This window comes from Panthera tigris, chromosome A1 (assembly GCF_018350195.1).
Source record: "Panthera tigris isolate Pti1 chromosome A1, P.tigris_Pti1_mat1.1, whole genome shotgun sequence".
NCBI classification, from domain to species: domain Eukaryota; kingdom Metazoa; phylum Chordata; class Mammalia; order Carnivora; family Felidae; genus Panthera; species Panthera tigris.
The window spans coordinates 110,625,775-110,641,355 of NC_056660.1; the positions used below are offsets into that span (position 1 = coordinate 110,625,775).

General features: G+C 37.2%; 2 protein-coding genes across 2 annotated transcripts in view; one reads left to right on the forward strand and one right to left on the reverse strand.

The window, feature by feature from the left end:
- UBE2B (ubiquitin conjugating enzyme E2 B) lies at positions 1-15,229 on the forward strand. Its single transcript, XM_007087741.3, has 6 exons — positions 1-185; positions 2,262-2,342; positions 3,555-3,580; positions 8,790-8,879; positions 12,845-12,933; positions 13,891-15,229. Exons 1-6 carry the CDS (start codon positions 142-144, stop codon positions 14,017-14,019), a joined length of 459 nt encoding a protein of 152 aa, XP_007087803.1. The 5' UTR covers positions 1-141; the 3' UTR covers positions 14,020-15,229.
- The window catches only part of CDKN2AIPNL (CDKN2A interacting protein N-terminal like), an 18,823-nt gene continuing 15,223 nt past the window's right edge, over positions 11,982-15,581 (reverse strand). Inside the window, exon 5 of the transcript XR_006216860.1 lies at positions 11,982-12,010. The gene's annotated coding sequence lies outside the window, so the exon portion shown is untranslated. The remainder of the gene's footprint in view (positions 12,011-15,581) is intronic.

The following is a 15,581-nucleotide window of genomic DNA, read 5'->3' on the forward strand; positions in this document are numbered from 1 at the left end:
CGGAGGGAGACGTCATTGCAGGGTTGTTTGTGCAGTCTCGGCAGCGGTGGTGACCCACAGTGATTCGGCCGACGCGCCGGGGGGTGGGGGGGCTGCGCGGGACTCTTTTCTTTCAGACTGACCGCGGGGCAGCTGGGGAGCATGTCGACTCCGGCGCGGAGGAGGCTCATGAGGGATTTCAAGCGGTAAGGCCCCTCACCTTGGCCTGGGGGACGGCTCCTCCCCGTGGCTGTGGGGCTGCTGGGCGGGGATCCGGGACACCTTCCTCTCCTAACCCTAAGAGGGCCGACTATGGGCCCAGTGGAACCGACGGAAGCCCATTCCCCGTTCGCACTCCCCATCCTTCCTTCCTCGCTCTTCCTATTGAAGAAATTTTGATACCCCCTCCCCCAAAAGTAAAAAGATGGCTATGGACTATCCTAGGATGCCCCCGCTGCTCACTTGGGTCAGCTGCCGACGTCTGGCCCTAGAGCTCAAGCCTCATTCCCCCCCGCCCCTGCACCCTGCGGTGCCTTGTCCCCCAAAAGCGAACCCTTGCAGTCTTTTTCCCTGCTTGTTGCATCAGTTAGTTTTGCTGGATGGCCCTGCAGTCTTCTCTGAGGGGCAGGGTTGGGACGAAAAGCGCCCCCCCCCCATTCTTTCTGCAGTGAGGGTGGGGTCTGCAGCGCGAGGTCCGGAGGTTAGTAACCCATCCTCCGAAACCCGACTCCCCCTCGCCCGCCCGAAAGGACCTTGAGAACTGGCTTAGAGACCTGGGACTCGGGCTGGCAGCCCAGGCTGCCAGTGCCTTCTGGAACTCAGCTCTGTGGCTTGGCGTATAAAGCCCTATCTATAGCCTCCAAAGTCTGGAAAAATGCCTTCCTTGAGACTGGCGCTAACCTGATACTCCCTGGGTCTCCTTTTGTAAAATAGGGTTTTGTTAAGAGGTGTTGGGTTAGTGAGGAAGAAGTGCCTTTTTCTCAGTTGTTTACCTTTGATACTCGGAGGTACGGGGGAAAAAAACGGAAAACTGCACTAGATCCACTGCATATTTTTAAGTGATTTTCTGGGGAGACCTGCCCTGGTTGAGACAAAATATCCAGTAGCTGCTCAGGAAGTAACCTTTCAACTTCGCCATTAGAAAGCCATAGGTGAGGCATTTGGAAGCCATTGTTTTGAGCTTTGGATAGTTTATCATTGAATATATTCTAATTTAGCCGTTTACCTTTGGTGGACATGAAGCAGCATAATTCCTTTAAGGGTTCTGGTCATCGTGGCTTAATCAGATTGACTGAAAAGAACTATTTTTATGTAGACTAATTTGAAAGTATGTTACCTGACAATCACTACAGATTTATGTCTGTATATAAAATGTCTCGCTTATTTTTTTACTGAAATGACAGTCTGTACAAGGAGGTGCTCTATTTGGTGCAAAAGTTGTCTTCTGAAACTTAAAACCAAATTTCACGTTCCGGTGATTGAAATACAAATAATAAAAGTTCAGCTCCTTTCCATTGTTACTCTGGTTTCTTACTGCACTTTTCTGTTTAATTCTGAGTTGAACACATGGCACCTTTGGTAGTTTTCCAAGGGCTTCATGTTACAAGAATTTGATTATGACATGTTGGAAGGTAGCTTTGTATTGAGTCTCTTGATAATGAGAGATAGATTTAGCTATATTGCAGGTCTTTAAAATAGGGATTGATGAAAAAATCTAATTGAAGCTTGATTTCTTTAAAGGCTGTTGCTAATTGAAACAAATGAGATAAAGCTATTCTCCTGCCTAACACTAGTTTCCTGATTAAGTTGAATATAAATATTTTCAGCCATTCAGTGTTTGCCTTGAGGGTCCTTTTGGGGGGTGGGGGTGCTGTTGCACAGGTAGCTGTGGTTAGGACTCACACAGTCTCAGCATGTTTATGGCAGCAAAATTGATGGTGCGTAAAAATATTTTTTGCATTCAGGGCTTTTAATTTTTGTTGTTGATGGCAGTCTGTACTTATCAGTTCTCGAAGATATTTCTTAACTTTGAACCTTGATATTTGAGGAGGGATGACTCCAAAGCCCTTTGGAATTTTAGATAATTTGAAGACGTATTTAATAGGTATATACCTGTTAAGTTTTTTTTTTTAAGTCCTATGGTTTATTACACCTCGGCACAAGAACAAGGAGATGGATTTAGTTTGTATTAGAGTAGATTGTACAGACCACAGGAGTTCTGTTTGGCATTCTTAGTGACTTAAAGCTGTTCAACTTTGGAAATTACTACTCTGGATTTCTAGATTGCAAGAGGACCCACCTGTGGGTGTCAGTGGCGCACCATCTGAAAACAACATCATGCAGTGGAATGCAGTTATATTTGGGTGAGTGGAAAGGTATAACAAATGATAGGTGTAGTAATTCTTTTTAAAAAGCGAATGTATCGGCTAGGGAAAGAGACTGAAGTGGAAGTGAGGAATCTTACAGAAACTGCAAAGTAAATTAGAAAAAAAACCTGCCAATAAGTGTTTTTGTAGTTATGTAAAATTTATTTGCATTGGTGTTACTGTCTATGACTTTCTAATCCCTTTGGGTTTTACCTGATAAAAATATCATTCGAAACTAAATGAGCAAAGGTAAATTATTTTGTACAAAGTGTACCAACAAGTGTTTATGGTTGCATTCTTTGGTAACTAAAAAAGCTAGGAGTAAAAAATACTGACAGCTTGGAGTGTGGTAAGAATTTAAATAAAAATGTCTCACACCTTGGTGTGAAATAACCGGAGCCTTTTGAGAAGCGGTCTATGTTTTATATATTATATGTATTGCATACATGCTTCTTAATTTAGAATTTTATTATGCTTTCTTTTGTTTTCCTGGATTTGATCTTTTTTCTTTCATACTTTTTAAACTTGGGTTTTACACTCAAACTTTAAAGGAATACCTTCATAAACAATTGAGTTGCAATGAGTTGTAAGAGTTCATGTTAAAAACTAGTGAAAACAATGAGTGTAGTTCGCTCTTTTAAAGGAAAGAGATTAAATTCAGACTAACATGCTTTGAGATCCTGAATGCCTTGAAAGAACTAATTAAACTTGATAGTGCTGCTTATGAAAGATGAAATTGGCATATAGAGGCAGGGAAGAGATTTGAGAAAAAAAAGTATCTTTCTTGGTTTACATCAGTTCTGTCTAGCTGTTTGGAACAAGAGCTTTACTGGGAAGCAGAACACTGGTGTTACAGTTTTCTTTAAAAGTGATTTCCATCTTACTGATGTAAATTGAAAATACGACTTTTTCTCTTAAGAAGACACTGGTTGGTATTTATGAACTTAATTCTTCTTCTACTAAGGTTGTGACCCCCCCTTTTTTTTTTATTTAAAACCAGCCTAAAATGAAAACTTTGAAAATAGTTACCCTGTATGCCTATATCTCTAAAAATCTAGGGCTAACATGACAGTGAACCAACACTATCTTTAAAACTTCACAAATCACTAGAATGAGCCCCTCCTTCTCTGAGTTTATCCTTTTCACTCTTAAAAATCAGGAAGAGGCAGAATGAAAACATCTTTTAATCAGAAATCTTCTTGTTTTCAGACCAGAAGGGACACCCTTTGAAGATGGTAAGTCATTCTCATTATGTTTTCTGTAATATTAGGACACTGCTTTTTAAGCAGGAAGTTGTAACAACAGCATATCTAATTTAAAACTATTTTCTGTCATTATTAGGTCATACTAAAACTAGTGCTAAGAAGTCATAGTTTACAGAGGACTTTCTTTCCAAGTCACTTTGATCACTATCCATTGCAAGTTCTTTGTGTTACTTTGGTATTTGGCTGTAGAACTATAGGCCTAGTTGGTAGGTTAAAGGAGGATAATTGTGCACTTTTTTCGGGGGCGGGGGGGGGGGGGGGGGGGGGAGAATCCCAAGCAGGCTTCACACTGTCAGCGCGGAGCATGATGCCAGGCTCGAACTCATGAACTGTTGAGATCGTGACCTGAGCCGAAATCAAGAGTCAGATGCTTAACCTGATGAACCACCCAGGCGCCCTTGGTGCTTTTTTAACATTGGTATCTATGCTGATGGGGTGTTGAGCCGAAATTGCTCTTAAACACACACAGCTGGGGCACCTGGCTGGCTCATTCAGTAAAGCATGCGAATCTCAATCTTGGGGTTATAAATTTGAGCCCCATGTTGGGTGTAGAGATGACTTGATAAAAATAAAATAAGAAATCTTTTAAAAAATGGCTGCCAGTAGTTTCACACCTAGCTAGCATTTGACATCCATAAATAGGATTCTGCATGATCATTTGTCTCTTAAATTTAGTATTTTCACCAAGACCCAGGTCCTTAGATTTTTCCCTAATTATAGCATGGATATTAAGAATTGTTGAACAGGTTTGTTTTAATTATCAAAATGGTTTCAGAATTAAGCCATTGAAGATAATTTGCACAGATCTACTGATTGCAGTACTGTTTTTAAAGAGAGAACCTGAATGCCAGTAGGGGAAATGGTTAAGTAAATTATGATATATCTAGATTCTAGAATATTATGTACCCGTTAAAGAATAAGGTAGATCTGGTCGTACATTTCAAGACACAAAAAAAGTTTCAGAATAACATATATTGTATTACATTTTTACTAAATATATACATGCAGGTGTGTGTGTATTAAAGGGTTTTATACCACACTTACCAGTGGTTACCTCTGGGTGGGGGTAAAGAATTGAAGAAAAGGACTTAAGGACTTCAGCTTTTTACAGTTTATCAGGAGGTTCTCAGGGCTCCCTTAAAGTCCCTGAAACTGTTTCACGGATACCTTGTGATCAAAACTGTCTGTTTATACCAGGGTGTCTGGTATGTGTCCAGAGTTAAGTGTCCAGCTCTTAATTGCGGCTCGGTTCATGATCTCTTAGTTCATGAGATTTGAGCCCCGCATTGGGCTGTGCGCTGACAGAGATTGGGATTCTTTCTCTCCCTCTCTCTGTGCCCTTACCACACTCACTCACTTTCATTCTTTCTCTCTCAAATAAGTAAACATTTAAAAAAATTTCATACCACTAGTGAGGCACTATTTGCCTTGTTTATTCTATTCAAATTAGTACTAATGGTACAAAACCTTTAGTAGTTATAAGTGGACCTGTGCAGTTTAGCATCTTGGCACAAATCAAGATGGTGGCTCTATACTGTACTAACAGTCATTGCATTCTTTTTATTTATTTAAGAAATAAATGTATTTTAAAGATTTTAATTTTTAAGTAATCTCTACATCCAAAATGAGCCTGGAACTCCCCACTCTGAGATCAGGAGTTGCATGCTCCATCGGCTGAGCCAGCCAGACACCCCATATTCTTTGTAATTTATTGATTGAGGAGGAGACAGAGAGGGAATCCCAAGCAGGCTCTGTGCTGACAGAATGGGGCTCGAACCCAGGAACATTGAGATCATGACCTGAGCCAAAATCAAGAGTCATTCACTTAACTGACTGAGCCACCCAGGCAACCCATTGTTCTTGGCGTTTTTTAAAGAGATGTGCTGTTTATTATTTTTTTTAATCTTTATTTAAATTCAAGTTAATTTCTTCTGTGATTTTAAAAGTTACCAATTTCACTTAAAAACATCTTGATGACAAAAAAGATACATCTTGGTAAAAAAGTAAATATTAATACTATTGAATTTTGAACCTTGGGGTGCCTGAGTGGCTGGCTCATTGTTACACATCCGGTTCTTGATTTTGGCTCAGGTCTTGATTTTAGGGTTGTGAGATCAAGTCCCATGTAGGATTCTGTGCTGGGCTTGGAGCCTCCTTGAGATTCTCTGCCTCCCTCTTCCTCTCTCCCCCCTCCTCTCCCCCCTCCTCTCCCCCCTCCTCTCCCCCCTCCTCTCCCCCCTCCTCTCCTTCCTTCTCTCTCCCCCTCCCTCCTCCTGTCTCCCTCTCCCTTCTCCTCCTTCCCTTTAAGCCCCTCCCCCGCACCCCCCCCCCACTCTGTCTCTCTCTCTCAAAAAAAAAATTCTGACTCTTTAGTATACATTTTTAAAATCTTCTGTGTGATTAGGTGGGAAGTATGCATAAAACACTTCTGTGACAATTGTCTGGAAAAAAAGCACGTGCAGTTGTCAGAGTTGCAACATAAACTGCTTTTCTTCATGGAGCATTTCTACTTGAATGAATGACTGAGAGACGAACTGTCATAATTTAGATTTGACTGTATGGCAGACATACTTAAAAGTGATGAACTGAACTGTACTTCAAGACTTCTCTGATAAGATCAGTAGGTGGTTACCTAATTGTGATTTGTTTTTTGATAGTATATAATGAAATGTGGCAGAATTTACATTTGTATAAGTCTGTATTTTTTTTGTTACTAATGTATGATACTAGAAAATTATGGATGAATAAAAGATTTATGCATTGTGCAACAGATTTTAGTGTAACTGATGCAAAACGTTTATTGATACGGTTTCAGATTCTACATTGCAATTAACCTTTAAAACCCTACCAGTTCTTTAGTAATCAAAAAAGAATATCTACAACTATCTGAAAAAACAATGAAAATACTCTACTTTTTCATTTACCGATTTTATGAAGCCTGATTTGCTTCCTATCCCTCAACCAAAACAGCATATTGTAACAGATTGCAGAAGTAGCTGAGAAAATCCGGCTGTCTTCTGTTAAAGCCAATCATTAAGGAGACTTGCAGAATTGTAAAACAGTGCTACACTTCTCACTATCTTTGGAGGGGGGGGGAAGATATTATTTTTAATTTAATGTGTAGGTTACACATATACTTAGGTTTCATACTTAGGTTTCATACTTAGGTTAATGTGTAGTGAGTTTACAGTAATTAATATTTAAAATTTTTCTGAGTTGGGGGAGCCTGGCTGGCCCAGTCATTAGAACATGTGACTTTTGATCTCCAGGTCAAAACAGTTAGAGCCCCATATTGGGCATAGAAATTACTTCCAAAATTTTTTAGTTCAATCCTCTAATATAAGAAATACTGATAGTTAGAGACACCTGGCTGGCTCAATCAGTAGAGCATGCAACTCTTGATCCAGGGTTGTAAGTTTGAGCACATGTTGGGTACAGAGATTGCTTAAGCAAAAAATCTTTAACAAAAAAAAAAAAAAGAAAGAAAGAAACACTGATAGTTAAATCCAGTAGCATGCTGGAAGCAGTTTGTACCAACTGATTCATGACAACAGAATGTTAAAAACTGGGGGAATTGTTGGAAGCTAGTTACTAAAGAGCCAATATTTTTAAATGAAGTTATTTTTCATTTTTGGTGGAAATATATAAAATGGTATGCTATCACATGTATCTCTCCCCATCTTAATATTCCGTTGACTTCCCATTGGAAACATGGCTATGGTTGGGAATACGAGTATAAAGGGGTCCTGAGACTCCATAAGGTAGGGGAAAATCTTGAAAATAGGTTTTCTAGGGGCACCTGGGTGGCTCAGTCGGTTAAGCATCCGACTTCAGCTTAGGTCATGATCTCACGGTTTGCGTTGGGCTCTGTGCTGACAGCTCAGAGCCTGGAGCCTCCTTGGGATTCTGTGTCTCCCTCTCTCTCTGCCCCTCCCCCATTCATGCTCTGTTTCTCTCTGTCTCAAAAATAAATAAACATAAAATTTTTTTTTAAACTGTTCTGTATTTGTGTAGCCTGAAATTTTTACATTATACTTTTTTTAATTAAACTGTAAACTTTCAAAATACATTATTAGATATAAGGCTGCCTTCACCATTTAACTGTACATTTCATAATACCTCGATTCAGAATATGAAATAGATAACACATTTGATTTTGCTTTTATCTTTGACCTACCTAATCCCAAATGTCCAAATGGCAAAAAAAAAAAAAAAAAAAAAGTGTAAAAGAGAGGTTATGTACTAAATACGTAAAGGTAAAATACAAGATAGAATAAATAGAAGAAAGGATTTTTGTTTTGCTTTTTAAAACTGCATTGATGAATTAAGGGAAGAACCTTGTAGAAACATCTGGAATGGTTTAAACTTCTATTGACTTCATTAGGAATAAGGCTCAATTTACAGAGTATTACAAATACTCAAGGGTTGTAGTTGGAATGCCTCTTCAACCTTTGGGAAGATTTCCTCAAAATAAAAAACTGGATAGTATATAAACAGAAGAGTCTAGAAAGACAAAACCACTAATAATGGTTATTTCTGCATAATAAATTTGGAATTGGGATTGAGAGTTCTTAGTACACTGTGAATAGACTGACTTTGTTAGAAGGGCATAAATTTTTTAAAAGCCTATGCTTGTACTTACCATAAAATACTGCTTTACAAGGTGTACCACTTTGGTCTGTAACCTAAAATAGGCAGTTACACTAACACTAGTGATTCTTGGTATATTTAAGTGAACAGATTCGTATGGGGACAGAAGAGACCTTTCAGATTAGTGTCCATGCCTCCAGTCTAAGTCATTTGTTGTGTGGTAGTTACCCCCTCTCACAATCCTTTGGCATACACCCCTCTAAGCTATAATAAACTAGCTGTAGTTCCCCAAATGTACATTTTAAACTTTGGTAGCTAGGGCCAAATTGCCTTCCAAAAGTATGGCAGTTAACATTCCCACTGATAGCACTTGAAAGTGTGTGTTCCCAAGTGCTTGCCAATGTTGTGTGGTAACCAGTCTAACGTAAATCAAAGTGTTTTTAGTGTGTTTTATGTACTAAGCCAAAATTGACATTAATTTTTGTGTGGTTGTGCAAAAACACCAGTATTGGGTTGGGGATTCGTTGATGAAGAGATTAAAAATTTTGCTTGTCTTTACTATAATTATTTTGGTTTGTTTTCTATCTAGGTACTTTTAAACTAGTAATAGAATTTTCTGAAGAGTATCCAAATAAACCACCAACTGTTAGGTTTTTATCCAAAATGTTTCATCCAAATGGTAAGTAACATTTTATTACACTTCACAAATGATGAGGGGAGGGGGGAAAGAGTGGCAGTGGCTTCCTTCCTGTTATGCCTTCCCTTCTACTTCTCACTTCTAGATGTTGCTTCCATGTCAGTATTAGCTATGGTTTTGTATCCTGGAATCTTTAGAAGGTTCCAAATTTCAAGTAAAGTTGTTTTGTTTTAATACTTCTGATTTTAAAATAATATCCTTTTTATTCTTTTTTAAGAGAGGTGCTTTTTTTTTTTAAGTTTATTTATTTATATTTAGAAAGAGCATGAGGAGTGGGGCAGGAGAGAAGGAATCCCAAGCAGGCTCTGCATTGTCAGCACAGAGTCCAGTTTCAAACTGTGAAATCATGACCTGAGCTGAAACCAAGAGTTGGACTCTTTAATTGACTGAGCCACCCAGGTGCCCCTAAAAAATACCTATTTATTTGTAGAAATGTGAAAGATACCAAAAATAATTTGTTGCTTAAAATTTAGCTTTTAAATAATGCAAGTGCTTGTTCAAAACTGAGATTGTTCTATATAATTTCTTTATAGATACTGTGATATAATTTTTTATATAGATATATAGGTACTGTGAGTACCTTAACTATTCTTTTACATCCTTTTTTTTTTATTTTATTTTTTTATTATTTTTTTAATTTACATCCAGATTAGTATATAGTGCAACAATGATTTCAGGAGTGGATTCCTTTAATTCCCCTTACCCATTTAGCCCATCCCCCCTGCCACAACCCCTCCATTAACCCTCGGTTTGTTCTCCATATTTATGAGTCTCTTCTGTTTTGTCCTCCTCCCTGTTTTTATATTATTTTTGTTTCCCTTCCCTTATGTTCATCTGTTTTCTTTTATATCCTTCTTAATGGCTGTAGAATGTTTTATGAGTCATAATTTATTTAATGTGTCCAGTTGGTGATTTTCAGTTTATAATTTATTTATTTTTAAAGTTTATTTATTTAGAGAGAAAGTGAGGGAGGGGCAGAGAAAGAGGGAGTGAGAGAATCCCAAGCAGGTTCTGCGCTGTGAGCCCAGAGCCCAGTGCAGGGCTTGAATTCAAGAACTGTGAGATAATGAACCGAGCGAGATTAAGAGTCAGATGTTTAACCAACTGAGCCACCCAGGCACCCTAGTTGGTGATTGCAGAACCTGACTTGGGGCTCAAACTCCTGACCATGAGATTGTGACCTGAGCCAGAATCCAGAGTAGGATGCTCAAGGGACTCAGCCACCCAGGTGCCCCTTAAATAGCACTTTGAACATTCTTGAAAACCTTCCCAAATACCCATACTATTGTTATAGAATATAAGCTTTTACAAGTGGGATTATTGGGTCAAACATTCATATGTTTTCAAGACTTTTTTAAATACAGTTTTCCATTTTTTCTCTATTCCTATTTTCACTTGTAGAAATTACTGTTTTCCATAAATGATTGCTGAGTGACTCTTTATAATTAAATTTGCTCTTCTGTGATCTCTTATTTATTTCAAATATATGTATATTCCTGGATTATAAATACAGTATGAAAGATTTAAGTTTTCTTTTTTATAACCTTTGTTCATTTAAATATGGTCTTCTCCATCAGTTCACTTAATTCCAGAAGGAGTCACTTAACATTTATTTCACTTTTATCTTAGACTTGTTATCGAATCAAATTCACAATGTGGTAAGAAGGCTCTGTAAATCAAAGTGGGAAACACTGTATAATGTGCAGGGGGTGGTGGTGGTCTATGTGTGTAAGGTGTGTAGTATTTTCAACCTTAGGGAAACATGTATTAGATTATTTCTCATTCCTTTGTATTAATAACATGGTTTCCCTTTTTTCTTTTATCAGAATTTTTTTTTTCAGTTTATTTATTTTGATAGAGCAGGAAAGGGGCAGAGAGGGAAGGAGAGAGAGAGAGAGAGAGAGAGAGAGAGAGACAGAGACAGAGGACAGAGACAGAGACAGACCCAAGCACGCTCCACAGCAGCAGCGTGGAGCCCGGGGTGCTCAAACTCCCCAACCATGACCTGAGCCAAAGTCAGATGCTTAACTGAACCACCCAGGCACCTTAGTATTTTATTAACTTTCTGGTCTACTTTTTAAACATCTTTATTTGAAGTATCATTCATGTATCATGCTATTCATTCATTTAAATTGTACAGTTCATTGGATTTTAGTATATTCACTGAGTTATGCAGCCATCACCATAATCACGTTTAGAACATTTTATCTCTCCCCAAAAAAATCCCATGACAACGAGCAGTCCTTCTCCTTTGTCCCAGCACCCCAGCCCTAGGCAGTCATATTTTCTGTCTCTATGTATTTGCCCTGTTCTGGACATTTCATATAAATGAAATCCTATAATTCACGTGGGCTTTTTGTAGCTTTCAGCTAGCATAGTTTTCAGGGTTCATTGATGTTTTAACCGTACTTCATTTCCTTTTATTGCTTCAAGTGAGATTTCATTTTATGAATATACTGTATTTTGTTTATCCATTTATCATTTGATGAATGTTTGTGGCTTCTAGTTTACTTTTGGATTACTTTAAATAGTTACTCCTTTGAAACTTAATCTATACTTAAGTGTTTTGTTGTGTAGACTTGCCAAGTTTGATGTTCCTGTAGGATAGATAGTAAGCCACTGTAAGCTGCTTTAAAGCAGAGAGTTAAATCTGATCTAAAGCTAAAAAGTAGACATAGCTAGCACATGGATGGTCATTGACGCCATGAGAGTGGATAACATCGCCCAGAGGGTGTATACAGGGCAAGAAGGAAGAGGATGGAGATTAGAACCCTGAGAAATGACAGCATTTATGTATAATTTGCCCCTCTCCCCAAAAAAGCCTCACTATTCTTATCTTTATGTGGAGTGATCTGGCTGGTTCCATGAAGTTTTCCAAAGTTTGGCAGTATGTATAACATTTAAACGGATTTACCCTTCATCAAGACAGCAGTTCCACTTGTGGAAGTTTATCATGTAGACATGTAGTCTCACAAGTGTTCACTGGGGTGCCTGGGTGGCTCCGTTGGTTAAGCATCCTACTCTTGATTTTGACTCAGGTCCTCATCTCACACTTCATGAGTTAGAGCCCCGCGTTGGGCTCTGCACTGATGGCATGGAGCCTGCTTAGGAGTCTCAACATTAAAAAAAAAAAAAGAAAATTATGTTCATTAATTCACATACAGTTTAAGAGGGGAAAAAAACCTCCCAAATGTTAAAGACTTAAAACGTTTTAATCACTTGGTTTTCATTTTTTATGAAAGGAATGCATACTCGTTTTAAAAATAAATCATAAAATACAAGAAAAGGTAAAAGACAACAAGACCCTTTATAATTCTGTGATTTACAGATAGCCTGTACTTACATTTTGACATTTAGTCTTACAAATGTTTTTGTGACTACACATATTGCAAATGAAAAAATTTAAATATTTTGTAAATTCTTTACAAAATTTATTGTAAATTTTTACCACATTTGGAATCTTATTGGGGCATCTGGGTGACCTCGTCGATTAAGCTTCGACTATTGATACCAGCTCAGGTCATGATCTCACAGACATGAGATTGAGCCCTGTGTCAGGCTCCATGCTGAGTGTGGAGCCTGCTTGGGATTCTGTCTCTTTCAAAATAAGTAAATATTTTAAGAAATAATAAATAAAAATAGAAACTTATTAACATACCATGTATGTCTTTGTATATCATTACCTTAGGGTGGATATATAAGTTTTTTTTTTTTTTAAGAGCTTTATTTAAGGAATTTAGAAATAGGGAATTTAAACAGATTCAACTCTGAAATTCTTCTGATGAGTGCAAAATAGGAGAACACTGATTTTTCTGTGAGACAGGGTTTAGTAATTAATGTTCACAACTTCTGATGGGGCCAGGCATTCTATTTGTAGTAAAGATTTCTCTTTAACTGTTAAGTATGATAAAGTTAATATGTAACCAGTTTTAGTGTTGTCTTTGCAGTGTATGCTGATGGCAGCATATGTTTAGATATCCTTCAGAATCGATGGAGTCCAACATATGACGTATCTTCTATCTTAACATCAATTCAGGTAAGTGTGTGTTAGGATGCATCATGATTTTTCAAGATTGTGCGGGATATAGTCAGCTTCTTTTGGAGCACTCTAAAGACCCAAGTGAGCAAACTAAGCTTCCCAGCACCCAGGTAACCAATGGCACAGCTTGGATAAAAACCCATGATTTTTAGACAGTTGGTCTGCTTTTTTTGTTAGTGACCACACTGGACCAAATCCATGGTCATTTTCCTGATCCTTGTGTAAATAAAGTGTTCTCACAGGTCAAGCATGAGTTGTGCCCAAGAAGCATAGCCAGAGGATGTGGAGAAGGAAGAAAACTCTTCTTGGAGATAGAGAAAGAGGATTGCTTATAAAAACCATAGAGACTTCAAGAAACTGCCAAGTGCAGAGAAGCAGTCATGAGTATGAATAGGTTATCCCATCCGAGAAATTGTTTAAAAAAAAAAAAGAAGAAGATAGTGTTAACCATCTGTCAAAACACTCTGGTGGGTTCAGAGTTGACCTTGAATGAAAGTTTTGGAGAGAGGTGGACTGAGGGTTATTTTAGTTTATGTGGATTTCATAGGATCACAATTAAATTTTTGCTTGAGACATTTTTAAAGCTTTTTCTATCACATTTCTTTTTAATTCAGATCATTTTATAAACATTGTTTTCAGCTATTTCTATTTCTTGGCTAATGGTTTCAGTATGTTGAAGAATATTCTTTTCCAATTTCCTTGAAATTAGAGGTCTTAAGACAATTGAGAACTATGAGTTTTGGAAGTTTAAGTTTTCTAGCATCAGGAAAGTTATTACAGTGATCAGGCCATTTCTGAAACTATTTAAGACCTAAAAATACAGAAGATCTATCTGCCATTTCATTAGTGAATAATTTGTTGTTTTGTACAACTCCTGTGCTTCATATCTAACCCACGTTAATGTAAAGAATAACTTTGCAAATCTTTTTTTTTCTTTTCTGTCTTTCCATCTAGTCTCTGCTGGATGAACCGAATCCAAACAGTCCAGCCAATAGCCAGGCAGCACAGCTTTATCAGGAAAACAAACGAGAATATGAGAAAAGAGTTTCGGCCATTGTTGAACAAAGCTGGAATGATTCATAATAGACAACTGGTCTGTTAATTTTTTTCATCATTGTTGTGTATAATTTACCTCTCAGTAGAAAGGCTAACACATTTTAAGTGCCACAGGTTTTAAGGATTCTGCAGAAAAAAAAAAGTCCTTCAGTTTAGAACCTACAAAAGCTTGTGTATCTTGATTAATGTACTTTTTATTGCATGGTGTGAACTAAGTTATTGCTTACATAAATTTGTAATATATCCTGTTTGTATTTTTTTCCAAGTGTATAATGTTGGTGTGGAGTTTTCATGACAGAATAATACACATTTTGTAAATCTGTACTTTTTTCAAATATTGAATGCCTTATTTTTGAATTCTTTAGATTTTTAAATTGGAGAAAAGCACTTAAAGTTTTTTATATATGAATATTACATGTAAAGCTGTTAAAATACATAACTTCAGTGCAAGAGACTTTGTCACTTATTTCCTTATCTGTGTAGGAGGGGTTAATAAGTCTCTAGCTCTCCCATCAATTGATAGTTTCATTTCCAATTTCAAAAGAACAGATTGATATTTTATCAAGAAATTCTTCAAATTTGATTCTAAACACCAATTATAATTTCACACTTTATTTTGAATGAATGAAACTATATCAGTTTCACTTGAGCAATCATAGACATAACTGGTTTGATTCTGTCCCACTCTGTATTTAGGCCACTTGTTACTGTTTCTTCCTGCACTATTTACTGTTAAACTGTACCTTTTACAATTTCACAGTTTGTACCTCTACGTGAGGAATTGGCACCTCTACCTGGAGTACAGAGCTAATGCAATTTATTTTGCTGCTTGATAGCACTTTAAAAGTTTTTTGATAAAGTAAAACTGTAAACACTTATCAAAACCCATGCCCCACTATTAACACTGAATAAGATTTGATTGCATTGGTTTAGCAAGGCAGATATTTGGAAGGAATCTTGGTGTAACTTAAAATATTTGAAAACTGCCTTTTAATGCAATTGCGTATCTGTTTATTCTGGAAAATTGTTTTAATACCAGGGCCTGCTGAGTTGCATTCTCTTGTGGAGATTTTTTTTTTTTTTTTTTTATCTCCTAAGTTGTATAAAAGTTGTACTGCATCTTAGTTTACTGGATAAATTTAAAACACAGTATTGTAGAAAGCTAATACAAAGCTATCCTATGCCTTCAAATAGCACAGAAAATGGAAAATATACAAGTAAATTCTGTTGAACCACCTGTGTAGTCTTTCTAGTTCAGTTAAAACAGCTATTGAGTAACCCCAGTAGTTTCTTGTCCTATTCTTACCAGCTTAGTAAGCTAGTTAGTAGCTGCTTCTCTGTTGGAAGACTGTAGGATAGCAATATGTACAGCTTCTATTTATTAAGCAAAGTTTAACACTGGAAGGATGTTTCCCTGTAAAAGTTATTACTTGGCAAATTTTGGAGTAAGTATGATCTTAGGAAGCTTTTCATACAAATGAGAGTCCACTCACTGGAATTAATGGCCAAAAAAAAAAAAAAAAAAGTTTAAAGGTACTTTTTGGTCACATCAAATGTGTGATGCTTTCATATTCAGCTCTCAGACAAAT